At 37.5% G+C, this 24615-nt stretch overlaps 5 protein-coding genes, 1 long non-coding RNA gene and 2 other non-coding genes across 12 annotated transcripts in view; 4 read left to right on the top strand and 4 right to left on the bottom strand.

Moving 5' to 3' along the window:
- Positions 1 to 19622, top strand: part of rsh (radish) — a 108656-nt gene extending 89034 nt beyond the window's left edge. For all 5 annotated transcript variants that reach the window (XM_064359123.1, XM_015979258.2, XM_015979256.2 and 2 more), the window contains 11 exons: positions 10748 to 10945; positions 11569 to 11809; positions 14336 to 14516; positions 14992 to 15184; positions 15233 to 15442; positions 15495 to 15788; positions 16287 to 16835; positions 17508 to 17812; positions 17873 to 18039; positions 18094 to 18268; positions 18320 to 19622. In XM_064359123.1, the coding sequence (XP_064215193.1) occupies positions 10748 to 10945; positions 11569 to 11809; positions 14336 to 14516; positions 14992 to 15184; positions 15233 to 15442; positions 15495 to 15788; positions 16287 to 16835; positions 17508 to 17812; positions 17873 to 18039; positions 18094 to 18268; positions 18320 to 18493 (2687 nt within the window). In that variant the 3' untranslated portion in view covers positions 18494 to 19622. The remainder of the gene's footprint in view (positions 1 to 10747; positions 10946 to 11568; positions 11810 to 14335; positions 14517 to 14991; positions 15185 to 15232; positions 15443 to 15494; positions 15789 to 16286; positions 16836 to 17507; positions 17813 to 17872; positions 18040 to 18093; positions 18269 to 18319) is intronic.
- LOC107397788 (uncharacterized) lies at positions 20 to 1040 on the top strand. Its single transcript, XR_010335532.1, has 2 exons — positions 20 to 265; positions 311 to 1040. It is a non-coding gene; the product is annotated as an uncharacterized LOC107397788 (transcript).
- On the bottom strand, positions 1089 to 4727 carry LOC135267180 (uncharacterized). The gene is made up of 2 exons (XM_064359125.1): positions 4619 to 4727; positions 1089 to 4567 (listed from the first exon to the last, which is right to left on the bottom strand). Exons 1-2 carry the CDS (start codon positions 4674 to 4676, stop codon positions 1182 to 1184), a joined length of 3444 nt encoding a protein of 1147 aa, XP_064215195.1. The 5' UTR covers positions 4677 to 4727; the 3' UTR covers positions 1089 to 1181.
- Positions 5307 to 5900, bottom strand: LOC135267183 (uncharacterized). The gene is made up of 2 exons (XR_010335533.1): positions 5636 to 5900; positions 5307 to 5588 (listed from the first exon to the last, which is right to left on the bottom strand). It is a non-coding gene; the product is annotated as an uncharacterized LOC135267183 (long non-coding RNA).
- Positions 10553 to 10660, top strand: Mir971b (microRNA mir-971b). The gene has a single exon (NR_161862.1). It is a non-coding gene; the product is annotated as a microRNA mir-971b (primary transcript).
- A 161-nt stretch (positions 19623 to 19783) lies between the features above and the next one.
- On the bottom strand, positions 19784 to 21200 carry LOC660348 (inositol-tetrakisphosphate 1-kinase). Its single transcript, XM_008193360.3, has 3 exons — positions 21066 to 21200; positions 20917 to 21015; positions 19784 to 20764 (listed from the first exon to the last, which is right to left on the bottom strand). Exons 1-3 carry the CDS (start codon positions 21165 to 21167, stop codon positions 19991 to 19993), a joined length of 975 nt encoding a protein of 324 aa, XP_008191582.1. The 5' UTR covers positions 21168 to 21200; the 3' UTR covers positions 19784 to 19990.
- A 207-nt stretch (positions 21201 to 21407) lies between these two features.
- Positions 21408 to 22930, top strand: LOC660230 (nonsense-mediated mRNA decay factor SMG9). Its single transcript, XM_966480.5, has 3 exons — positions 21408 to 21542; positions 21590 to 22652; positions 22732 to 22930. Exons 1-3 carry the CDS (start codon positions 21483 to 21485, stop codon positions 22923 to 22925), a joined length of 1317 nt encoding a protein of 438 aa, XP_971573.2. The 5' UTR covers positions 21408 to 21482; the 3' UTR covers positions 22926 to 22930.
- On the bottom strand, positions 22915 to 24566 carry RIOK1 (RIO kinase 1). Its single transcript, XM_966422.4, has 2 exons — positions 23439 to 24566; positions 22915 to 23309 (listed from the first exon to the last, which is right to left on the bottom strand). Exons 1-2 carry the CDS (start codon positions 24564 to 24566, stop codon positions 22932 to 22934), a joined length of 1506 nt encoding a protein of 501 aa, XP_971515.1. The 3' UTR covers positions 22915 to 22931.
- Positions 24567 to 24615: the final 49 nt, after the last annotated feature.

Raw genomic sequence — 24615 nt, forward strand, 5'->3', positions numbered from 1 at the left:
TGTTCATCCCCAAAAATAGGACTCCCTAATCAAACCCAAAACGAAATCATCACAAAATCATTAAATTGCACCTCCAGCTTGGCCTAATTTTTTTTATTCACGTTTTCGTCTTCATAATTTAATAATTGGACGACTTGCTCTCATTTTCGGCGTGTATCAAGTTGGTTCAATAAATTCGTTGTGCCCAATAATGATAAAAAAGTGCGTTATAAATTCGCAACAATTTAAATCGAGCCCAAACTTTGCAATTCCACGAATTCATCAGGTAAGAAACGTATTTCTCATTTTGAAAATAATTTACACTTTTTAGATCAATTTATACAATGTCGCACCTTCTTCCACATTTACCCTTTTTGGGCCCGGTTTTGGCCCCAGTTTTGGGCCCTTTTCTCCAGACTTTAGGCCCACTCCTTTCACTCTTAGGCCCCCTCCTTATTTTACCCTTAGTTCCGATCTTTATCGCATTTGCTGGGCCTGTCCTTGGCCCAATTTTGGCGTCTCTGGGGCCTGTACTAACGCCCCTAGCTCCCATTTTACTGACGATAACTCCAATTCTTCTAGTTTTGATCCCGCTTGTGGGAGCAGTTCTCACACCTTTGGCTCCAATTATATCACCACTTGCTCCATTACTACTTCCACTGTTTCTCATAGTGGCCTCTTTGCTGGCTCCTGCCGTTCCACAAATTGTCTCAGTTTTGGGGAAATTTGTATTGCCTTTGGTACCAATCCTTAATGCTCTGGCTGGGTTTCTGGCACCGATTGTTCCAGTGCTGATAGGGATTTTGAAGCCAGTTTTGGGACTTTTGAGCCCAGTGATTTGGATACTGGGCGGTTTGCTTAGGCCGATATTAAAACCATTGTCTGTGCTTTTAACTGCTATTATTACACCTTTGATGCCGGCCTTGGCACCTCTAATCCAAGGCCTATTGACCTTGGTAGGACCCCTACTTTTGATAATAAAATAATAAACAAATAATTCAGATGTTTTTTATGGGCTCAATTATTTTTTGTTATAGCTCAATAATAAACTGATAGATTGATTTTGTTGTCTTATTTACTAGCAAATAATAAATATTATAAATGAAAAACACATTTTTAGCGTAACTTTATTTGTTACATTGCGTCCATTAAAAAAATACAATACTTTTTGTACATATAAATAATCGATCAGCTAAATAGGGTCAGTGGCCTAGTTTCAATAAGGGAAGTATCGTCGGACCAATCGTTATCATTAAGGGAAGTAATAGAGGCAATAATAACATTAGTAGTAAAATTGGTAGCAATTTTGGCCCCAATTCTGTTACCATTGGTAGAATTTTTCCCGGCAAATGCACTAAAATCGGTGCAAATTGCGCCAAAAGTGGACCTAAAACTGGCATAAGTGATGGGAATAAAACAGGTGCGATAATAAGTAGTAAAATTGGAAACAGAGGTCCTAAAAGTGGAGCTAGGGCAAACAAAGGGCCTAAAATTGGGAGTACAGGAGCCAATTTTGGCGCAACTAGACCTACAATTGGACCTATTATCTTTGTTATTCGAGGAACGATTAAACCTAAAATAGCTGGAAGTAGGACAGGACCTACAAGCAGGGATAACATTAGGAGTAGCGGTCCTATAATCGGTAGAAGGAGCAAAATAGGGAGTAGTGGTCCAAGTTTTGGCCCCAAATGACCCAAAATTTCTGGACCTAAAATAGGGCCAATTTTTGGCCCAATCAGTACCAAAATTGGGGCCAACATAGGGCCAATTTTAGGCACTATTTTGGTTCCAATTAGGACCATAAACAAAATAGGCAAAAAGGGCAACAAATGCGGTAGCAACATTGGTAAAATTAAAGGCCCCACCATTGGAAGCAAGTTGCCTAAAATTGGTAATAAGGGCCCAAAAATAGGTTTGAGATGTCGCAAAATGGGCCCTAAGACAGGCCCAAGCATAGGCCCCAAAACTGGGCCTAAAGCTGTTCCCAAAATTGGGATTAACGCAGGTCCCAAGACCATAAGTATTGGTAAAATGGGTAAAAGAAGCGGTGCTAAAATCGGCAGTAAACGTGGCCCTAAAATTGGCAATAACAAAGGCCCTAGTAGCATAAGTAGCGGGGCAATGGGCAAATGTGGCCCTAAAATCGGCGAAAAGTTTGAAATTAACAACGGCCCTAAAGCCACAAATAAGGGAAGGAGAACTGGGCCAACACCTGGAATTAACACCGATGCCAGTAATAAAATCGGCAACAAAATCGGGAGAATTGGAATAAGAGGTGCCAATAAAGTCCCCAGAATTGGCAACAAAGGTCCAAGCAACAACGGTGTGATAATAACTGGGAGCAACGGCCCTAAAACAGGCCCCAAAATTGCCAAAATCATCAAAATAATCGGCAAAATTGGAGCAATAGGCCCTAGCAAAGGCCCAATTAACGGGGCAACAGGCCCTAGAATTTTACCCAAAACTGGCAATACCACCGGAATTAAGAGAGTTAAAAGAAATGGTCCTAAAGGACCCGCAATTGGAGACGCTAGTATTGGCAAAAAAACGGGACCTAAAATTAGAATAGGTACCAAAGGAGCTAAGAGCGGAAGCAAGGGCATTAAGACCGGTTTTAAGGCCTCTAACAAAGGCACAAAAGGTGCAACTAGAGGCTGTAATACTGGTAATAAAGGCCCCAAGAGAGCTTGAATAGGTTTAGGTAACATTGGCACCAAGGCCGGTAGAAGTAGAGGCAGCAAAATTGGTAACAATGGACCCAAAAACTCAACAAGTGGGGCTAGTAATGCAGGAACCAACAGTTGGCTCAAAAGTGGCAATAAAGGGTTCAAATGTTTCAAAAATGGTTCAATGGGTGCAAGAATTTTGGCAACTGGGGCCAATAAACCAACTAGAGGCGCTAGCAATGGTTTTATTGGTGTTGGCAAATGTGGTATGAGCAAAGGTAGTAAAATAGGTAGTAGCAGTGGTAACACAGGCCCCAAAAATGTAACGACTGGGAATAATAAAATAGGCACCAAACCATGGGCTAGGAGAGGAAACAAAGGCACAAAGGGATTAAGGGCAGGCCTTAACGGCTCTAATAATTTTAACAAGGGTGCCAACATTGGTAAGAGAGGCGTTAAAAGTGGTTTGATGTGTGGTGGTAGATGTGGTACCAGCTCTGGTAGTAAAACCGGTGCCAAAATTGGTAAAAACATACCCACGACTTGCAAAATCATTGGGATAATTATGGGAAGTACGAATGGTGCCAAAAGTGGTAACAGGGGGCCCAACTTATCAATTATGGGTTTCAATGGTTTAATCAGTGGTAAAATCGGGCCTAAAACCCCAACAAGAGGTGCCAAAAACGGGTGTAAAATCGGCGGGAAATGTGGCATCAAATGTGGCAATAAAATAATTACAACAATCGGAAGGAGCGGCCCTAGAGCCATAATCACAGGCAGAAGCAACAAAATCGGGGCTAGATGACCCAACAAGGGCAATAACGGGGTTAAAGGTGCCAGTAGGGGTTTAAACGGGGTTAGTTTACCCAAAAATGGGGCGATTTTAGGCATGAATTTTTCCACGATTGGCTTCAAGGGAGGGGGCAAGTGGGGCAAAAGTGCCGGTAGTAACAATAAAATCGTAATCGGGTTCAAGTGCGGTAACAGAAACCCTAAAACTGGGGCTAGTAACAAAGGGACGAAAAGTTGTCCCAAAAGTGGTAACAACGGGGTCAAGGGTGCGATCAGTGGTTGCAAAGGTGCAAGGGGTCCCAATAATGGGGTTATTAAAGGTATCAATGGTGCTAGTAACCCTTGGACTGGTTTAGGGAGATGGGGTAAAATAACGGGGAGTAAAAGTGGGCCCAAGGCTGGAATTACAGGTCCTAGGAGTAAAGCAATGGGTAGGATCATCAAAGGTCCAAGTGGCCCCAAAATTGGTACAAGTGCTGGTAAAATTCTGGGTAATAACAGTACCAAAGGTAGGAGGTGTTTGGGTGCTAGAACTCGTCGGATTGTTGTAACAATTGGGGTTAAAATTAGTGCTACTGTTGGGATTATTGCTAAAGTGATGGGTCCGATGGGCATCCATGCTGGTAACAAGGCCACTAACCCTAGCACAATTCGGATAAAGTGAAACACTGTTGGGACAGCTGATGGTAGCAAGTGTCTGAACAGTGTTAAAATTATCACTGAAATTATTAAAGTCGGGAGTGATAAATTGTTACCCAACAAGTGTTCTGTAATTTCATGCCTTAGTAACAAACGAGCGACTAACAAAAAACCAATTGGGCCAATGGCTGGCAATACCACAAGTAGTGGCAAAATTTTAGGTAAAAGTCCTAATAGTTTTGGGATTGCCTCAAATGGCAGTAACCCAAAGTTGATAAACTGGCCCACAATCGGGTCAATACTTTGCACAACTCCTTTAAGAACTTCTTTCAAAATTAAAGTCACAGGCGCAAGAGTTGGTGCAATCACTAGAAACAGTAAACCAAGAGGTCCAATAGCTGATAATCCAATCAAAAGAAAGGGAATCAACAGTGGTGCTAGTTTGGTTGGAAAAGCCAAGACAGCTTTCTCCACCAAACCGGTCGTTTGACCTGTAAAATTATTTCCAACTTGTTTATTTTCCCAACTTTTGATTATTTTACCTGATGCCAGGAAGATATTACAAACACTAAGCACTAGCAAAAGTTTCGTAACAATCATTTTTCAATAATTTTTACTTTACATTTTTAAAATAGCACCACTTGAATTGGAGGAAACGTAACAGTGGCTTGAATTATATACAAGGGGATATCATTCAACGTGTTTGAATAGGGAACAATTAGCACGGTGTTCAGTTTATTGTCACTTATTTTGCTCAAATAAATTACATTTTAGCTGGTTATCGATAAAACAGTGACTTGAGCTTGCCAAATAAATGTAACATTTTTACAAAAATTACGAGATCATTTTTTGTGTTAAAATTTGCTTGAATAAGAACAGTGTTGCGCTATTTTTAAAATATTTGATTTATGGATTATGTTAATGTGAAAAATCGTTAGGAATTCGAACTGTGTTTACCGTATCACAAAATTAGATTGTTAATTTATTTGCTGAATGGTTCTTAAAGTGTAAAGATACTTCAGAAGGTAATAATAATTAATCCTGAAATTAACTCCCGGTGGAGAATCTCAATCTGCAGATAACCCAATTAGAACATAAGTAATATATTTTGTAATGTTAGAAAGTTTGAATATCCTTTGTCAAGAAGCTGACACAGTTGAGAATAATGCTTGTCAAGCAGCTCCAGTTAATTTCGTGTCTCCCCAAATTTTTAATTAAAATTTACACAACTTTAAAGAAACGTTTATTAATTTAATTCATGACATTACATAGGAACACGTTATCTCTTGCCAGGTTTGGGCATTTTCGACATAATAGCTGCACCAATGGCTGGGATAATGATCGGCAAAAGTGGCGTAAGGAACGGTTTGAACGTTTTAAGAGTGGAATATGTGACTAAAAACAGTAAAATTCCTCTATAGCACGAAGGTAGTTGTGCGAGTTGTAGTTTGATTGGCTGTAAGAGAGCTGACGCTGGACCTGCAGGCGTATCTTTACTTTTCTCATCCTTGGCTGAAACAACCCCGTCAAAAACTACCACTTAAATTACGAATAATCACCGGTGGAACTCGAAACACACACCAACACTATTAGAAAAATCAGCTGCAGCTTGGGCATTGCGAGAAATTCGCCCAATCTCCAACTTTGAAATTATATTTATATGAGCATTAAACGTGAGCGTGAATATTGTGGCGAATTTAGCGTACGACACGTTTGACGTGTGAGATTAGGCAAATTCGCGATTTTCTATCAAAATATGAAATTAGTGTCCGTTCTAGCAAGTTATTCGTTACGACAGGCTCTTTTAAAAGTGTAACAACTCAATTATCGTCGATTCTTTTATAAAAATTCATTTCTAGTTTGGACGAACCCAAGGCTCTTCTTTAATTAATAATTTTCCAACAGCCTCAGACAATTCTTGTCGTGTTCTTGACAAGGGACTGTTGGCTTGTTTTAGAAAACTTAATAAAAATAAAAGCTTTAGGCTAATTTGATATGAAATTACATCATCTTTGGCTATTAATAACTGATGGAAATTTAAAACGTGATTCCGTAACATCAACTATTTTTTTCTCCGACTGATGCAACGTCAAATACTATCGAAAGTTCTAATAAAGATATTTATTTGAAAATTATGTTGGTGTTTTTTTTTTACTAACCACAGCTATTTTTGAACAGTTTGCCATAAAAACATTTCTCAAACAATAAACTTTGTTCAAAATTAAAAAGCCCAAATATTTCGTAAACGGCCAAATTTAGACATAGGGAAAATTTAAATTAACTCTAGTAATCCAAAAACGCAATAAAAAATATAGCTTTCCATTTAAAACAAGGTAGTTGATAATCATTATTAGAACCACCAATACAGCATGTATAAATTGCCGCAAGGCTCAATTTATTTGCAACTAAATATTTAAATAAATAAATTACGTTTCAAATGAATTCCACAAACAAACGTAATTAAATTTTATAATTGTAACAATTGATTACACTGCGGCTAATTAACCAGTCGGTGCCACACCTTTTCAAACATGAATTGACTCTGCTTACCCCAAGTGACGTTAAAATCTTGCTAATTTGTTGAGTAAACCTCACTCTTTAATCTTTAGTACACTGGCTTTAATAAATAAATAAATCATACGGTTAAACCAGTGTAAAAGAGAGCTCAAAGCGAAGCATAAACTCAGGCTTATTTTCACCGCCTTTATCTTCTTAAAAGTGGTCCAACAGTGGTTTTCGCTTAAACTTAGTTAAACCAGCTTTGATCTCTAAGACGATTTGAAAATTTCCATCGTGACGCTAATAAAAATGGATCGAGTTTTATTACAAGGGTGGAATTAATAAAACCGTGTGATTTATGCTTTTATTGCAACTTCCACCGAAAAATAATAAATTTTGATCAGATAAAGGCACGTATCTGTGCCGAGATTAAAAATGACGATACCTGGGGGTATTCTAAATCGAATTACGATTTAGTTAATCCCCACATCAGTATTCCATTAAGGTTCGTTCGACGCTCAAAAATTGAAATATTCATGTGTTTTTTGCTGGTTTGAACACAAGTTAAACTTCACAGGTTATGTGTTGGTAAAGTTGGTGTGCTACAAAGTAGATTAGGGGCAGAGTTTAATGGAGCGTCGCAAACAGACGTAGAGAAAGGAAGTGTGAACTGTTGCTTCTCCTCTGCCTAATAATATACCAACTAACTTTCAAGGATTAGGTTTGGAGTGTAATCCCACCTGATCATGTAACGGAGACTTGCTGAAAAACCAGGCGACGATTTTTCAGCGCAGTGAAAGTCGATGGGTTTGCGGAAATTTAGGGCAAGGTCTCGATAACAATATGCTTGAGGAATTTCAAGCATTTTGCAGCTTGTCCCCAATAGCTAGCTGCTCTTTTATTAAGCTTAAAACTCGACCATCGATTTCGAATCAACTTGTTTTGTTTCATTATATGATTAATCTATCACTAATTGCCGCCAGAAACACAAGGCATTGAATACCGATTATCAGCAATGTGCAAATGTTGCATATTTTGCACTAAGCCAAGCAGCAATAATTAATTTTTGATTAAGACTGAAAACCATTTATCAAAGAACTCTTTATTTAATTACAAATTCGGAGCCAACGAGATAATTCGGCACCAATTAAACCAAATTACGCCCTGGAATTCAATTCCGAATATGATTTGAACGAAAAATTTTAAAACACGAAACAAGTCTCAGTTTTCATTATTGGAAACGCTACAGCGTCTAGACGCGCTTTTTTCGTCCAACAAAACAAACAGCGAAATATTAAACCGGTTAAAACTTTATGATACGTTATTGACTTTCATCATATTCATGTTTGTTCTTCGTAATGAGTAATTTAAATGCGCTATAATTAAAATGGATGCAGTATTTACGTTACGACTTAGACTGGTATTATTATATGTAGGAAATTTCCCTGAGGGCTTTTTAAGGCCGGAACGCAGCAACTTGACGAAAACTGCATCGTGATCATTCATCCGCACTTAAAAGCTCGCATTAAAAATACAAAGCGCGGAAATTGACCAGGTCTCAGGTGAACATGTTGGCCAATCTGCGGACATTAAGAGAAATCCGGAAATTTCCACCGTTCATTTTTATTATTAAGATGCAAATGTAAACTATTAAAATGAACAATGTGTCGCATAAATCCCTCAATTTTGTTGCACTTTATTACCTTTCGTTAAATTTAAGTGCTTCCAAGCGAGCGTTTTAAAAAATATATAGGGAATAAAGCACACATCACTTGATTAATTTCCAACTTTTTTCATTAGGGTACGTAATATACGCTACACCGGTGGATAACGTGAGAAAACCAAAATGTAATTAAATTTAATTAAAAACTGCGAACCCTTCAAGATATGCTCTTTCCTATTGACGGACACGCGCGTAAACAATTATTAAACAAAATCATTGTACGGTTAAATTTTCTAGCTTAGTGTCATTAGACCTGGCTTCAGGTCCTAATTGAGACAGCGCTCGTCTAATTTAAGTTGCCAGTTAAAATTATCTCTATTTTATGACTAATACTGTATAAGCTTTAAACATCCACATTAAACAAACTCATTTACCTAAATAATAATTCTTTTCTGGGGCCGTAAATTCGAGTAAAGTGAAGAAAATTGTAACATTGTTATTATTGGGCACATTTATCAAATTTTTATTACCTCAGTCCGACTTGCAGCAAACTTTGTAACATACTATTATGATATTTTTCTCTAACTAACTCAATACATTTGCCCGAAATTTGGGTTAGAGTGAGTTATAATGTCCAGTCGGATTTTTGCATTTTTGCGTCCGCGTTGAATTGATCTATTTATAGGTGCAATAAAATCGAAATTACTGATCGAATAAATTGTTTGTTATTGAGGCAACAAACTAAATGTCAAATGCCACCTGTTAGGTGGTGAAAATTGTGATATAACGCAATCGAAATTGTTTTTTTTTCGCACCTAATCCTGCCAAACTTTTCAATCGCTTTTCCATTACTTCGTTGCAGCTTTCATCAGTAATCAATAACGTAATATTTTCAGGCCAGTAGTCGTGTTAGCACAACCAATGTAGTCATTAATGTGAATAGCGGATATGGGATAATTATGGCTGCACATCATTAAATACGGCACGGAATTATTATTGGCCAATATTGATGGAAGAGCCAAATTTGGTGGTGCGCTGTTTCAGCTTGACGATTTATTAAAACAACAAGCGAAGGGCACCAAGTTTGTGCCCTTTTATCGGCAGATAGCCACAGCCTCTAGGGCTTTGGGCTGTATAAAAGTAAAAGCATCCTCTCGGAGTTTTATGCGGTGTGTTTGAGTGTCCCATTTCTCCCAAAATCAATCCATCAAAAAAGGTTGTAAAAGACAGGAGTTTGGTATAAAATCTGTTTTTATTAATTTCTACAGCAGGAAAAATATAAATATAAGAAAACATAACTCTATTGCACGAAATTTGCTATAAAAAAATAATTGTTGAACCAAAATATTTTTCTAAAAATGCTAACTGAAAATCTAAAAAATCTGGAAACTGAAAAGCTGAAATACCGAGAGACTTAAAAACTTGAAACACAAAGAAACTATTAGATTGAAAGACTAGAAGCCTATGAAAAACAAAAAATCTTAATTTGTAACATAAAATAACTATATAAATGAAAAATCTGGTGTATTGAGGAGGAAATGAGGGCGAAATAGTTAGTTTTTATACAAGACGATAAAATTTTATTTTATTTTTGAAGGCGGTTTCAATGAAAAAAAAACGGAAAAACAACAAAGGTTTATTTTTTTCGACGATAAAATTCCGTTTTACCATGAAGTAAACAATGGATAAAATACGATTTTATCCTTGCTGAAGAGAGAAATAACTATTAACGCTGAGAAACTAAAAATTGGAACACAAAAAAGTCCGAGTGACTTAAAAATTGAGAAACTGAAAAAATTGAAAAAGAAAAGAACTAATTAATACACGAAGACACTGAAAAATTAAAAGTCTGAAAAGCTAAAATACGAAAATACTTGAAAACAATAAGATTGGAACACAATAACACAACAAACCTTAAAAATAGAATGATTAAAAGAAGAAATAAGTGACTGAAAAACTCATAAACTATAGAACTGGAAAAGAGAAGCACTAATAAATTGAAACATTACATTATAATAAAAAATCTAATACACGAAGAAACTGAAAAGTTAATAAAGTTGAAAACTGAAATACAAAAGAAGCTGAAAAACAGTGAGATTGAAAAAAATAAAAAAAAATATCTTAACTCCTATTGTATCAAATATTTATTTATATTTATTTATATTTATTTAGAGATATTTTCTATGAACCAAGGTCTTGGTACAACTCGAAAATTCTTTCTTCGCATGATAATTGCTACTGTTACTATTTTGAGATCGCAAGAAACTGTTTAATTTTCACCTGTAATAGTGCTGGACCATCGAGGGAACCACCGAGCTTTGAGTGTGTATAGTCGGGTCACTCTAAGTTTGAACACCAAGCTACATTTAGCTCGTTTGGTGTTCTACCTTACAGTGAGCGGACTGTACACCAAATCATCACTTCGCAAGAAGCAAGCACTCCACACCAGATTGTTTACTAATTATTACACTCATTAATTACACCCGCTTTCATGTCATCATCCTTACAGATGAATTCTGCGAAGAATTCCCACACAACTTCATACCAACGCCCGGCTATTGGATCGAATGCTCCAGACAAAAAATCACCTCTGACACCATATGGGACGAAAGCGAATCCGACCATGAAATACAGGAGGGTGACGAGGAGGACCATACTGATGGGACCGACCAGGAAAATGGACACGCGTCCAAGCGACGCGATCGCAGTGAGTTTTTTTGTAATAATTTACAACAAATGTATAATTAAAAAATATAATTATACAGTGTAATTTTGGTTGTAAATGATAGGGCACTGCTCATATTGCGCCAATTCAGTTGTGAACAGCGCTTGTGGTGAAAACAACCGTTGATATTGACCACATCAATTCCAAAACAATTTCCATTCAAACTGCTTGATGTGTTTTCTTTAACATTGTTCTCATCAAAAATCGGATTTCTTTATGTTTGTGTCATAAATTTTAATGTCCAATTTACGCACGCCGGTGTATGCGGAATACTGAGAGATTTTCTTTATTTAATCATGTAATTTCAAGTCTGTGGAATGCCCCTCAGTGGAAGCTCTTAAAAATCCCCCGAAGTCTTACACTTTAAATAACTTTCCAACGAATTTGTTAATAAAAGATTTTTTGTTCTAAACTTCAAATGGAAATTGTAATGAATATTCAGGTTAATTAAAAATCGCTTCGGCCCCTCTTGTAAATTATTTTAATTTGAATGTAACTACATATTATAAATTTCACCCATGGGAGCAAAATAATTGGAATATTTATGGTTGAATAAATCACGGACTTTCGCTAATCCCTTTCATGACATATTTGGAAAAAATTAGGTTGTAACGATTTGTACGAAGACGACGAAGAGGACGACTCGTCATCCCCGCGCAAAAAAACCACAATAGAGGAACAATGGGAGAAAAACCAAGGTTTCGAGCTTACCAGCGTGGAGCAGGAAACCTACGAGAAATATTTCTATGGTACAGAACACTGGAACTATTTCACCAACGATGAAGACCTAGGCCCTGTTATTCTATCGATTAAGCAAGAAACGCTAAATTCCCGGGATCAATTTAGGTAAAGTTTTTTCCTGCTCTAGATACGAAATAGAGTAGTTTATTTACGGCAAAGAAAAAGCCCCTTTTGTGTGTGTGTGTGTGTGTGATTTCCTACTACTCTGAAAAGTGTTTCCGCTGCCGGATTGACGCGCCATTTATCATTCGAATCACTTATAAATTGTTAGCCCGGAAAGTGCACAATACCGACAGGAATTCCTCTGCATAATTTTTTTTTCGCCAGAATCGTGATTAAGAGAGACGGTTCGGGGATTTCTTCGACGAATTTGATACATTTTCAAACCCTTTGTTGTTTTAGGATCATATTGATCCGATTAGCTTGTTGCTAGACCTTGGAGATATTTCACATGCTCCTCAACGGTAAATTGCAGATCGATCGTTATCAAAAATTTACCGCAAACTTACGACCAACTGCTGACTAATTGTTGGATCAAGTTTGAGAAAAAATCGCGTTGCCACAGAAACTGAAACCGAGCGAGATGTTTATTAAAAGAAAATCAATTCCAGGAGCAATATTTGATGACTATTAGAGCCATAATTGAGTTATAAGCTCCACAGGAATTAAGGACACACTCTTAATAATACATCTTGGTCTAGATTTATTGATTGAGGACAATGGAGCACGCCAATCCATCAACAGCATTATTGCAGCGATTTTCCACCAAACACAAACTAAACGTTCGATTTAAAATTTAGAGAGAGATTTGCCACTTCCTCAGACGCACCTATAAGCCAGTTAAAAGCTTTTCACTCGAATTCTCTCTTTTTTATAAATGATGACAAGTGATTGTTGGATATAAAGAAATTTGAGACTAATACCTTCCAGAAATGTTTCATATCATGACAATTAATTAAGTAACAATCAACCCGGATAACAAAATGAATAAAGTTTCGGTATGAAGCAAACTTTTGACGGTGTTGAAAATTTCACAAAGTAATTATCGCTTCGCTTCCACATCCATTCGACAATTTTTGTAAATACGGTTGTTTGTTACCGTGTTCAAGGAAAAGCAAGTGTTTACAACGCGGTTTCAACAAACAAAATTCAAAAATAAACGTAAATAGAATTGTGTGGTAATTTTTATACAACGTGACTAGAAACTCTATCAATTTTTTCTGTTAGACACACTTGAAATAATTACTTTACAAATAAAATGATAAATGGTTGACAAACGGGCGCGCCATCGCTATAGTAACAAATTGTACACAATTAACCTGTTGCTTGTACTTGTAAATAATTAGGTTTATTCGATAACTTAACTTTCACGGACTAATGTAACCAGTAATTAACATAATCTGAACTTTGTTAAAAAAGTAGCGAATTTTTTCGTAACTTGCCGATGCTATAAAAACACCCTCTGCAAGCAATCTGTATTGTTATCAATATAAATAAGTTTATGATACGCGAGCCAATATTTATCAAATCAGTTTTATTGATAGAAGCGGATGCGAAATAATAGAAAAAATCTCAAGAACAAACTCAATATTTGCGATGTGCTTTGAAAAGACAGTTGCTGTAATTAACTTTTTTATTATTTATTTTAGTTAAATTGGAAAACTTCTCACTTCACTACATCAGGAACTTTTTAACTTTTAATATAGCTAAAGCCAAAAAAGTACAGAATTATATGACATTAATTTTGTAAGTTTTGGGGATTTAAACACGTTTTTAGACCCAAAAAATCACCAAAGTTGGGCGTAAATGACCAGACATTTACCTTTTTTGGCTTATTATTCTTCAAAAACTCAATTATTGCGCATTTTTTTACAGTAAGCCAATAAACAGAATTATGTAAAAAATGACATTATTTTTTACACACCAAAAATCAAGATTTTCTTAAAAGGTTTCTAATACAGGGATCAGCTTGTATACTTCGTAATATTTTTCCACATTAAAAACAATAAAAAAAAATCGAATATATAATTCTAAAAATTTAATTATTGAATCATTAGCACGTCCAGCTGACCCGGCGCCTCCACCATATTTCAGTCTGGCTCATATTGCATACGTGTACATTAAAAAACACATTCTTTAGACCGGAAACGAGTGAATTAAATAGTATTTGCACTTTCCACTCACGTCTCGTAACTATTTATTTTACCTTTTCCACGTTTCTAACGCTCTATTAAGTGGAGCACTCCCAAGTTTCATCTAATTAAAAATTTTGTATTCAATAATACCATTGTCATAAAAGCCTGGCACGTTCGGTATTAGATGCGGTTCTTCTTTCTTAATAAAGCCGGGATTATTTTCAAGCACTCGAATTTTATCTCTCTTTCACACATCAAAAATTGTCGATTTTCATTAGTGAATATTATTTGTTTGTTAATTGCCTTCTTCTGTGTGATTCAGTTTTGACAGTGGATTATCTAGAGCTAGATGCCGAGTTTTAATGATGTTTCCGGGGGCGGTGGCGAAAAAGCGGCTAGTTTATCTCCGGTCGGATGCAACAGTTGTGTGTAAACACAAAGCGGATTAAATGCCTCTCTTCAACATAAATACATAAAAACATTTTCATGTTGGCAGGATATTAGTAAGAGCAATCAGTTACACGGTCCACGGTCTGATCCCAGCCAGTTGTGTCTTTGCCGATCGTTACAATCGTGAAGAAGTTGTGAGATCGTTGGGTAAAGAAGTTAACATAAATCCGCCCCTAACCCTTGGACAACTCCCAGATACGCCCGAAGAACTCTTAAAATTAGATCAAGTAAGTAATTGCGTTTTTTACGTAAGCATAACACAAACATGTTTTTCCGATTTAAAATATACGAGAGAAACGAACGAACGAGCGTTTCCTTTCACAATATTGTTTCACAAAACAGAATCGATTGGGGAAAAACAATTTTTGGGAGCCGCAGGCTAAACACTTATTCAAGTTAAATCCGAAGCGAGGCGACCGCGACATTTTTTTTTAACACAAGTCAATCTTTTTTCGAAACTGTTTGGATTAATTATTGCTCTTAGGCAATATTTGCCACATTTTTTTTATTATCATTTAGTTCAAAAACAATACACCAGTTGTAGTTCTTTTTTAATTTCTCTTGTATTTCAGCTTTTCAGTTTCTAAGTTTTTTACAAAATTGCAATCAAAAATTGGTTTTAATTTCTCCTGCTGTAGAAATTAATGACTTTAAGACCTAAAATAGGATTTTTAACCGGTCATAATAAGAATCTTGTTGAAGGTTTTCATAAAATCGGAGCTTAAAGTGGGTGTTATCTACGTAAAAGAGGGTCAATACACCGAAGAGGAGATTCTAGACAATAACGACAATTCAGTCCTGTTTGAAGAGTTTCTGCAGCTTTTCGGTGAGAAGGTGCGTCTAAAGGGCTTCGATAAATACAAGGGCGGTTTGGATACAGTGCACGATTTAACAGGTGCTTGTTATTTTGCCAGTTTCCCTCCTTAAACCTTGCTTATTTTAGGATTATATTCGGTTTACACAAACTGGCGAAACATTGAAATCATGTTTCACGTCAGCACTTTACTCCCCTACGAAAAGCACGACCCACAAAAGCTGCAGAGGAAGAGACACATTGGCAACGATATCGTCTGTGTTGTGTTTCTGGAAGCCGATAACACGTCGTTCTCACCGGCTTGTATCAAAAGCCACTTTTTGCACACCTTTATTTTAGGTGAGTCCAAGTGTGGGAATACCCCAAAATTGTGAACGAATCAAACTTTCAGTGCGTACTTCCCCGAGAATTAAGAGGAAGCCCACTCGATATGAAGTGTCAGTCGTTACAAGAGATGAAGTGGGTGCCTACAAGCCTTATCTATGGGAGCAAAGTGTTTTCGACAAGGGACCGATGTTCAGGGAGTGGCTTCTCACGAAAATTGTCAACGGGGAAAGGGCAAGTTATTCTGCACCGAAATTTGCAAGGATGCAAGAGAGGACAAGGTCGCAAATGCTTGAGGATATTGTGGCCAATCTGCAAAACCACGCAGAGACCGGACAAATACCCAAGCCTTACAGAAGAGGTAAGTCTCATAAAAATAATAATAATAAAAAATGTGGGGTTTAAACGGAACACCTCTAGATAATACAAAAAAGTTAGCCATCTAGCCAGATTTCCAATGTTTGCTCAAATTCAAGGAGACATTTTCCATTCATTCCCAAACCTTGTTCCAGAAACGTCATAATTTAGTTCTAATTAAACAAACCGTCTTAATCGACAACATGTAGGTAGGTAACAGCTTTCCCCACTTTAGTAATTAATAATTCAACTTCCTTTGAAAGTCGAAACTGCATAACATCAAAGAATGGACCGCTTCAATGCGAAGCCTTACAAACTTTCCATAAATTTATCCAGTTCTTAATCATTTCAGTTCTAAGTATAAATGTATAACCGTCGAAATGAGCTTGGAACGCAACTTTAATAATGTATTAAAAGTAATTTTTAAAGCATAATGCATAAAAAAAATATTCTTGTACTTTTTTGTATTTTTTGTAATTTTCGTGAAAACCGTTTGTTTCAGGTTCGTGGCGCCCCATTGGCCACATGCGCCCCTCGTCCCCCTTGCTGGACAGCGTCCGCGACCAGTTCGAAGACTACGACCAAATCGCCAAAGACTTCACCCGCATGTTCCTCAACACGGAATCAAACTGTTTAGCAAACGCCCAATTATTCGATGTGACCTTTCTTGTCGGCCAATCGAAACAAAAAGCGAAATTAGTTGGTGTGCGTGCAATTTTGGGTGTTCGTAGTCGAGTCTTCCAGGAGATGTTGTACGGCATTCAGACTGGTTTCGGTTCGCCGCAAGTGCCCGTAGCTGAACTATTAGCCAGGCCAGTTCCCACTCTATTAAGCCCCCAACAAAGTAGACCGAAAAGTAGCAACTTTCTACAAGTGCCAGACATTGAATCGCCACGACCCAAAAGTGTCCCCAGCTCGCCAATGGTCAAAAGGGCCTTCTCCAGGCTGGGCACCATCACAGCGGGCTGGGGCAGGTCCATTAGGAAACACAACGCCCAACAACTTTCCGCTGAGGATAAGAAGAAGTGGGCCAGCAGTCAGGACTGCTCAAGTAAATAAGCTTTTTTTGCCGAACTCAGTATGTAGGTGCTTAACCAAAGCTTTATGTGCGATAAAAAATGGTAAAAAATCACTAACCTTGGCGTCCATTTCGAAAAATTCGTCACAACGTCTCCTCACACTTTCACTAAAGTCTAGATTTTAGTCATTTTAGCACCAAGCACCTTTTTACAACGTTTTTTACAACCCATAATCACAAAAAACTAAAGGACGCTCAAACACGCACAGTGCGTGATGTCAAGCCACTTTCATTTCATTGGTTGAATCGAAGCGCGCGATTTAAAATTAATCAGGGGCGGGTAATTTAAAATTGACGTGTTTCCAGCTTGATTTTCTAGACTCCAATTAACGAAAAATAAAGTATATTTTTACGATAAATATAAAGTTACAACTTTATAATTTTCAATACCGATAAAAAAAAATGATTTTTTTTCGATATATGGCACTAATTCTACAGAAAAAAGCCAGTTTATTGTGTTTTTTTATTAAGTAAGAACAATTCTCATTGAAAAGAGTTGGAAAAATTTAGAACATTTGGTACATATTTTTGCTTCTGTAGACAAAAAGATTAATAATGAACAGCCTGTAATTTAGAAGTTGCCACTAACATGTGAAAGTTTGAATCTCCGGATTTCCGAGTTGCAAAGAATAATGTAATTTCCAGATAAAGACGGTAAGGACAAGGAGGGTAAGGACAAGCCATCAGCAGCCCAACTGCCCGTCCCTCGCTTGAGCGTTTGCGCTGATGCTCAAAAAGTCGATCGAGCCAAACTGGCACAGACTGAATTTTCTATAATCGAATTCGATCCAGACACATTCCGGATATTGTTAGATTATTTACATACTGGCTCTTGTCCCCTCACATGTTCGACAATTCCGGGCTTAATTTGCGCAGCTGAACACTACGACCTTCCTGAACTCCTCCAAGCTTGCTTCCATCACGCCAAACAATTTCTCCGAATCGAAGTCGTAAGTTAGTACAGACTTAATTACTTAATCCATTCCAACAATTCCTTGTTTTCAACACAGGTGTGTTGTATGTTATGCTCATTGGAAAACTACTACTGGAGGTACACTTCAGCGTCCGAGTTGGTCAACATGATCCTGGCATTTGTCGAAACGCGAACTTATGCCCTTTTCACCACTCCGGAGTTTCTAACGCTGAGCGAGTCAATGGTTCAGATGATCATGTGCAGGTATTTAAAAAACCCAATATATTTATTAAAATTGGGACGTGTTTTGTTCAACAGGAATTTGGAAGTTCCCGAAGTTCGGAAGTTTGAAGCTATGTTAGCTTGGGCGAGACACAAGATCCGAACTAAAACTTCAAGTAAACTCGATGCCAAGTTAGAATTTAAGTGCATTATGGAAAGATTGGCCCGCGACTTGAAACTGTACCGGATCTCGCCGCAGGAACTCATCAAGGTTTGAATTATTGGACTTGTTAATTAGGTGATAAAAATTTTGTTTTTGCAGGTGGTGCTGCCGTCGAAGGCGATCAAGAACGAGCGCATCTTGGAGACGCTGATGTTCCAGGCGAATTCGGGGATGTACCGCATCCAGGACTCGTATTTGAAAGAGTGCACCCAAAGACTGCAGAAACAAGACTCCCGATTTTCGGAATGGGAGTCGTTTGATTACAGTACTTAAGACTTTTTTGTGACGAAACCCTTAGATTAGAAGACAATCAATTTCTGCATCCATCATTCGCGCGGCGTTGATATTATGTAACAATAATAAATACCACCACACACACACACAAAAATGTAAAGCCATGCCAACCGGGAACAAGTGATTCATGTTTTATAATATGGGTGTGATTGCAAGACAATCTATTATGAATTAAGTGTCTGCCTTGCGTGTACGATTTTTTATTCTTACAAGCAGTCTCGGTCAATGTTTACTGTTGGTTTCGTGAATCGGAATTTCCTTGTTTAAATTAATGTGAGTCTCCAATTATGCGCCTTTATAACGATGATTATATGATGAACATTATTTTCAACAAACTGTTAACTGTATTTATAGGAAACGTGTATCTAATACAAGATCTGTTTTTTTCGTACCTGTGTTGTGAAGAATACTCGGCAGGTTACGTGGACCCTGTCTGTATAGAGACTTGTTGCTGTTTGTATTCGTGTTCGATGTTTCATATTTGAAAAACACACACAAACCAGGTGTTTGTAAGACTAAATATATTTTAATTACTCTTAGATAGCAAAAAAATGTTGAATATTTTGATACTAAATAACTAAAGAAGAAAAAAAATCATAAATGTTTCTTTACGCAAATCTGTTCAATATTTTATTTGACAAATAACTAATAAGTGTCTTATTACAAAATAGCAGAGCAAATGAAACTAAGTACTAAGTATATTTAACATCGTTGTCAAATGTTGTCTGTTTTAACAAAACTTGATTTTACTTATTGTTACCTATCGCGAAATACGACTTGTAGCCGCCATCATTCACTGACACTGTTCAAAACATTCAAGCCAACAACTATTATTACAGCGAAAATGCTCAAACTAATCACAGACAAGTCGTATTTCCTCGTTATGTTCATTCAACGGAGTGATGATTCGTTCTGTTTGCTTGTACTTGCGTTGAAAACCAAAGAAGTGTAATAACCAATAATGATCTAAATAGAAACACCAATATTTGTGAATGATAATTTTGTTGTAAAGATTGTTGCTTTATCAATGTACAAGTGAATAGAATATTTCACATATTCTAAGATATTGGAAATCTTATTTTCTCAAAATACATTTTTTTGAAGCGTTGTGCCGACCTTATTTACCCCCACAAAACTATAGCTCGTAGAGAAAAAATAAAAACACAGTCAGAATCCTTGAATTGTGTAGAAAAAAAAATACAGGCGGTTTCGAAATCAGTAAGAAAAACTTACGTTTGAATGGGTTTGGTTTGGAATAAAACAACTACGACAAATGTTATCGTGTATATTGAGGCCACTAGCTACAAATTACCAGTGTACAATAGTAAATTATATACAATATAAGTACAAAAATTGTTCATTTTACAATACTTGACAAGCGATCTTTGGCTCCACAATCAGTCAAAAATCATGTCTTTTTCTCAATTTGGCGTTTCATCAAAAATATGGAATGTTACTTTTGGCAGTATTTTTTACTTAATTATCACCAAACTTATCAATCTTACATTTGGAGTTAACTTTCTTATTAATACAATTCACAAGAGCGTCATAGAAATCCGGAAACCCATCATAGCCTGGATAGCTGTTAATGTCAATGATTGCATACCTCCCTGTATTGTTCTCAATCACAACATCAACCCCTAATAAATCCATCCCAAACTCATCCCTCAAAGTCACAGCAATCCGTTTCAGAACCTCTGGATCAGGCTCCACCTTGTCTACAATTTCATACGGTTCTAGAAGCGTCAAACTGTTCCGAGAGCCCGCTTTTGAGACATCACTACTATCAAAATGAATCGTTTCGTCATCACAAGCATGGAAATTTTTAAGAGAAGGCCGCTCCACAAAATGGTGCTTATCACCGACTATAAAAATCTTATACAAGACTGCATTATGATTGATGAAACTTTGAGCAACACAGGGGGTTTTGCAATCGTGTAAGCCTTTCTCGTTGAAAATTAGAGACATCGAATGGGCCTCTTTTGACCCGTGGCCCAGACTAGGCTTACAAATGAACGGATAAGTGACTTTGGAATTTTTCAACTGGTTTGAAAGCTCTTGCAAGTTGTTTGAATTCAGTTCGCAGAAATTCGGTATAAAAATACCGAATTTGTGCAAATTTGTTGAGTTGATTTTCCGGTATGATATGTATCGGTTGAGCAGCTGACGCACATTGGAGATTGGGTCAAGTACGACCAACGATGGGTGGGCTTTTATGTACTCTTCAACTCGGTGAATCAAACTGGCACACTGTAATTATTCATTCTGTATACAGTGGGTCCAAGAAAAAACGGAGCCAAAAGTGGCAAATTGAGTTTTGAAATGTCATTTTGACAAAAGCACTCTTGACCACGTTTTTGTATAGTCTCTCGGTATTTTTTTAGTTGCGATTTATTACTTACCTTAGGGTCCCCCTGATCAGCCGAAGCAATAATATCAGTTAATTTATGTAAAAAAACACAGAACGTACCTTGCGACTCTAGACTAGTGTTTAAATCCAACTGTAACAAAATTTTTGGTAAATAAACAGGTCAAACCGGGCGAATTATACCTTGAATAAGCCAAAACCGTACTGTTTGCACGTTTTTTCAAACTCAACCCAATTGATTTTTTGGATTTTTTTCTCAGACATCCAACACGCAATGTTCGACATTTTTTTGCGTAACAAATAAACACGACTGTTATTTAAACTGTTTGTTGTACGGCGTCATGTGGAATGAATTGGTAATGGGGCCACCCATAAATTCTGTCACCTGCCCCCCTAACGTCATCTAAACGTAGGACGTAATCAAAACGCAATTAAACCAGCAAACACACGTTCCCTGAACAAGTCGTAATAAATCATTGATTTACGACGACAAGACACGTGTTATTTTTCACGGAAAATGCGAAAATTTATTACCTGGTTCAATCAAATGTCAAATGTGGGGTTTTAAACGAGTTGTGTTGGCACCAAACCAATCTCAAAATGTCAGATTACGACCGGGGAAAATACTACGGAAAAAAGAAGTTTTCCGGCGAGAATAAAGCAAGTAACCGAGCAAAAAAACAGAATTGTTAGTTACGTTACTTTAGGACTCGTCGAGTTATGGTCGCAGCTACTACGGCAGGCGCAGCCCCAGCGGGGCCCAAGCCTTCAAATTCGACAAAGAATCGAAGCCCGATAAAGTCAAACAGCCCACGATTTTGCTCAAAGCTCGGGAACACTCTGAGGAGTCGGCGTCCAAACGAGCCCCAAAAGTGGACGAACTTCCAATCACGATTTCCTCGACTGGCTCAGAGACACAATCAGCCCCCACGGTTAAGTCGATGAGCAAGAGTGTCAAGTTTTTGGAAGATTCAGTCTTATTAGAACACCTTCAAGAGTTTGTGCAGGAAAATAGCGATTTTCTGGTCGTGGGGGTTGTGGGGGCCCAAGGGGTGGGAAAATCAACGGTTTTGAATCTTATTGCCCACAATACAGTGAGCGAAGACTTGAAAGAGGCGATTTTTCGCAATTGCGAAGCACGGAACGAGGATTTTTTGAGTGAAAATTTCACCGAAATTAAGCTTGATGAAGAGAAAGTTAAGAGGGAAATTTTTAAAATACAGACGGGGGAAGATGTGGAAAGCAACAGTAATGCCACGAGAGGCATTGACGCGTTTATCACTTCGAATCGTGTGATTTTATTAGACTGTCAACCCTTTATGTCTGTTGCTGTGTTAGACGAATTGGTTCAGAGTGAAAATAAGCGTTCGAATATCGTTAGTGAGTTTATTCCTTTGGAAAACAGTGGAGAAATTCAGGGGTTACAACTAACCGCGTTTTTGATGAGCATTTGTCACGTTTTAATAGTAGTACAGGATTATTTTTTCGATAGTAATGTTGTCCGGTTTTTACAAACTGCCGAAATGTTAAAACCTACACATTCAAACCCTGAGGATGAGCTAAATGACCATTTCCCGCACTTGCTAATGATACACAACAAAGCACAAATGGACGATTTCTCGCCCAGGAAATTCAAAACCATTCAAGAAATTTACAATTTATTGTTTGAAAAAACCAAGCTTCAGAAGGACTCAAATTTGGGGCTGGCTGACGATAATTCCGGCGAACTTTTCAACGTGTTTCTCATCCCGGAATACAATCCCAAATATGGTAATTATTTTTTTTTGTTTAACGAGCAAAATGTTTGCCAAATCGAGTGAGCGCATCTTAAATACTCGATTTATTGCAGATAACATCTACAATGGACACCCGCCTTTGGAAGACCTTGTAAAAAAATTAAGGGCCAATATTTTAGGCGCGATTAAAACGCCCTTAACTCACGTTCAACTGACTGAAAAAACGTGGCTTGTGTACTGTTCAAAAGTATGGGAAAATGTAAAAAAGAGTTCGTTTTTTATCGAATACACTAAACTAATGCCATGAAATAATTTATTTCTTTGAAACCTTCTCTTTCCGTTTTTTGACATGTTTTTTGATTTTTGTTGTCCTTTTGGCAGCTTGTGCCTCTTTGACTGCTTTTTTCCGCGCTTTTTTCTCATCGAGTGTTTCATGTTTGGGTCTTGAAGAGTCAACAAAATTACTACCAGTGTCTTCTTCACTTTCTGAATTTTCTTCAGATGATTCTTTTTCATCCAAAATCTCGGGATGTTGCACAGTTCCACTCAAATCGGCCTTTAAACCGACCAAAGTTTTGTAAACTAAATCGTCAGCTAAACCCGATTTAACTCGAGTTATGTCTCGCTCGAAATCAATCACTTCAGTCAGGCGTTTAGGGATGTAAGCCTGCTTAAACACCTCTTCCTCCACCTGTAATGGAACACCAAAAAAATTTCGTTACTACTAACAAAAAAATACGACAGCATTTTTTTTTTCTAAACTCACTCTGGCAAAGTTTTATGGAATTTTTTGTACTTGTAATTGAGAAAATAATTTTACCTGTTCCTCTGACGTGACTTCGGTGTGTTGAGCCGCTTTCTCAGCCAACGCCTCAAGACACTCCTCCATATTCCCCTCATTTATCGTCGGATCAGTGATAAAATGAAACAAATCCTTGATACCCATAGTCGCAACTTCCTTCTTTTTGAAAAAATCTGTGATATTTGTACAATCCTTCCGCAAAAACTCCAACGCGTGAGGATGGTCATGTTCTACAGATTGTGACACATCGATAACGAAAATTTCGCCATTCAAATAAAGCATGTTGAACTCGGACAAGTCGGCATGTACTAATTTACACTTATTGTACATTTTCCACATGATTATAACCACGTCTCTGTAGATTTCACGCGCTTTTGACTGACTTAAATCCACGTCTTTTAATTTCGGAGCAGGCCAACCCTCTCGACCAATAAACCCCATTAGTAAGACATGCGAACGCAGCAAAATGGGTTCAGGGACATTCAAACCGTTCGAATGCATGCGAATTAAATTCCTCATTTCTTTTTCGGCCCACGTTCGTACCATTTTTCGCGGATTATGTCGACAATAACCGTGTCTGAATCTAAACTCGCCACTAACGTATTTATCGCGATCTTTGAAAACGAGAATCGAGGTCTTGTAAATTTTAATCGCAACCTGGCCCTTATCACTCGTTGCGTGATAAACATTTGCCTCTTTTCCCGTTGAAATACAACCGTTTATTTCGGAAATTACGTTCCGGTTTAATAATTTAAATAAAATCATTCGGGTTCGTGGATCCATGACTTGTTCAGCGGTGGCACGGTCGTGTTTGTCCTTGTGCCGTATTTTCTCATTTTCTTGCCGTTTTTCATTGGCTATGAGCAAATTTGTGGCATGAGGGGGCAAAGCCCGGTCATACGCCTCAACGTTGATTTTGTTGGTGTATTTTTTGAATAAACTGTCGGGGGGTTGGTACGAACTGACTTTTTTTGACGACACTTGGGGGTTCCTCTGGTTTTTGCCCGAAATTGAGTAAAAATCGTCATCTTCACTTTCGTAACTATCTTCATCAAGGGTCAAATTCTCGGTTACGGGGGCCAGAATATCGTCTTCAGCGTCCCGAAAAAGCTCGTCTTCACTCAAAAAATCGTCCGGTGTGGTCATAATTACACAAATAAACGTGCAAAAACTCTGAGGTTATATTGAATTGTCA

The sequence above is a fragment of the Tribolium castaneum genome, chromosome 9 (assembly GCF_031307605.1).
Source record: "Tribolium castaneum strain GA2 chromosome 9, icTriCast1.1, whole genome shotgun sequence".
NCBI classification, from domain to species: Eukaryota; Metazoa; Arthropoda; class Insecta; order Coleoptera; family Tenebrionidae; genus Tribolium; species Tribolium castaneum.

Coding starts and splice junctions, on each gene's coding strand:
- RIOK1 (XM_966422.4), bottom strand. CDS start 24,566: ATGACCACACCGGACGATTTTTTGAGTGAAGACGAGCTTTTTCGGGAC. Junction 23,310..23,438: donor AAGTCACGTCAGAGGAACAG/GTAAAATTATTT, acceptor GTTCCATTACAG/GTGGAGGAAGAGGTGTTTAA.
- LOC135267180 (XM_064359125.1), bottom strand. CDS start 4,676: ATGATTGTTACGAAACTTTTGCTAGTGCTTAGTGTTTGTAATATCTTC. Junction 4,568..4,618: donor TAATATCTTCCTGGCATCAG/GTAAAATAATCA, acceptor ATAATTTTACAG/GTCAAACGACCGGTTTGGTG.
- LOC660348 (XM_008193360.3), bottom strand. CDS start 21,167: ATGTCGAACATTGCGTGTTGGATGTCTGAGAAAAAAATCCAAAAAATC. Junction 21,016..21,065: donor ACGGTTTTGGCTTATTCAAG/GTATAATTCGCC, acceptor ATTTTGTTACAG/TTGGATTTAAACACTAGTCT. Junction 20,765..20,916: donor CTGATCAGGGGGACCCTAAG/GTAAGTAATAAA, acceptor GAATAATTACAG/TGTGCCAGTTTGATTCACCG.
- LOC660230 (XM_966480.5), top strand. CDS start 21,483: ATGTCAGATTACGACCGGGGAAAATACTACGGAAAAAAGAAGTTTTCC. Junction 21,543..21,589: donor AGTTTTCCGGCGAGAATAAA/GCAAGTAACCGA, acceptor ACGTTACTTTAG/GACTCGTCGAGTTATGGTCG. Junction 22,653..22,731: donor GGAATACAATCCCAAATATG/GTAATTATTTTT, acceptor GATTTATTGCAG/ATAACATCTACAATGGACAC.